This window comes from Phalaenopsis equestris, unplaced genomic scaffold (genome assembly GCF_001263595.1).
Source record: "Phalaenopsis equestris unplaced genomic scaffold, ASM126359v1 Scaffold189866, whole genome shotgun sequence".
Taxonomy (NCBI): Eukaryota; Viridiplantae; Streptophyta; class Magnoliopsida; order Asparagales; family Orchidaceae; genus Phalaenopsis; species Phalaenopsis equestris.
This window is the reverse complement of record NW_018209815.1, coordinates 1-807: the sequence shown is the minus strand read 5'-3', so window position 1 is coordinate 807 and position 807 is coordinate 1. Positions and strand designations below refer to the sequence as shown.

At 35.9% G+C, this 807-nt stretch overlaps 1 protein-coding gene across 1 annotated transcript; it reads right to left on the bottom strand.

Annotated features, from left to right (window-relative positions):
• Positions 1–51: 51 nt before the first annotated feature.
• Positions 52–471, bottom strand: LOC110034539 (1-aminocyclopropane-1-carboxylate oxidase 1-like; the record flags this gene model as incomplete). The annotated part of the gene is made up of 2 exons (XM_020738793.1): positions 355–471; positions 52–275 (listed from the first exon to the last, which is right to left on the bottom strand). Coding segments are annotated over exons 1-2 (326 nt in total), but the record flags the coding sequence as incomplete, so codon positions are not given.
• Between the last annotated feature and the right edge of the window lie 336 nt (positions 472–807).

The window sequence follows — 807 nt, the reverse complement described above, 5'->3', positions numbered from 1 at the left end:
TTCATTCACAAGAAAGAAAGTGAATAAAAAACATAGAAATTAGAGACTTACTAGAGCTCAGGTTTCAGGTTTACAATGGCTTCTGTGTTTGTATCAGGCTTATGGCGAATGAAAATGCTGCTTTCCCAGTCAAAATCCATAACTTTATTCGGAGTTTCTAATCCTTTTGCCAAGTCTGACTCATAGAAACTATCTTTCATGTTCACCTCATAGTGCAATTTCACTAAAGTTTTGATCTTTTCCATCAATTCTTCACTAATTCCATGATTTTCAACCTGCAAATTTGTCTCAGATGCATGCTAAGAGTCCGATTAAGTACATGATTTAAACAATTTAAAAGTACACTGTACTTACCCAAAAGAAGCCCCACTTTGCACACGCCTCATGTAATAATGACATTGTTTGGCTCCTCTTCTCTCCATTCAGCTCTTCTAAGTTGATTACTGGAATTGCCATTTTGTCTTTAACGGAAATAAGAAACTTATAAGAAAGCTAGTGGTAATGAGCTCAAGTTAAATAATTGTGCTTACCAGAAGCACAATTTATAGAATTCTACGGAGCGTCCATAGAATACAGAATGAAGAAGAAATGGAGGAGAATCTGTTTTCTTTCTATTTGGCCTCTTCAACAGGTCCAAGTTCATTGTCTTCCCATTTCCCTTTGTAGGCATTAAGCCTTTACTGTTTTTTACTTCTTCCATGTGCCTCTTTGGAGTCTGCTGGCTTAAAATTAGGGACATTTACATACATAGCCCATAATCCTGATGTATTTGCATATCTCACTCCTAAACTTTCATATTTACACACA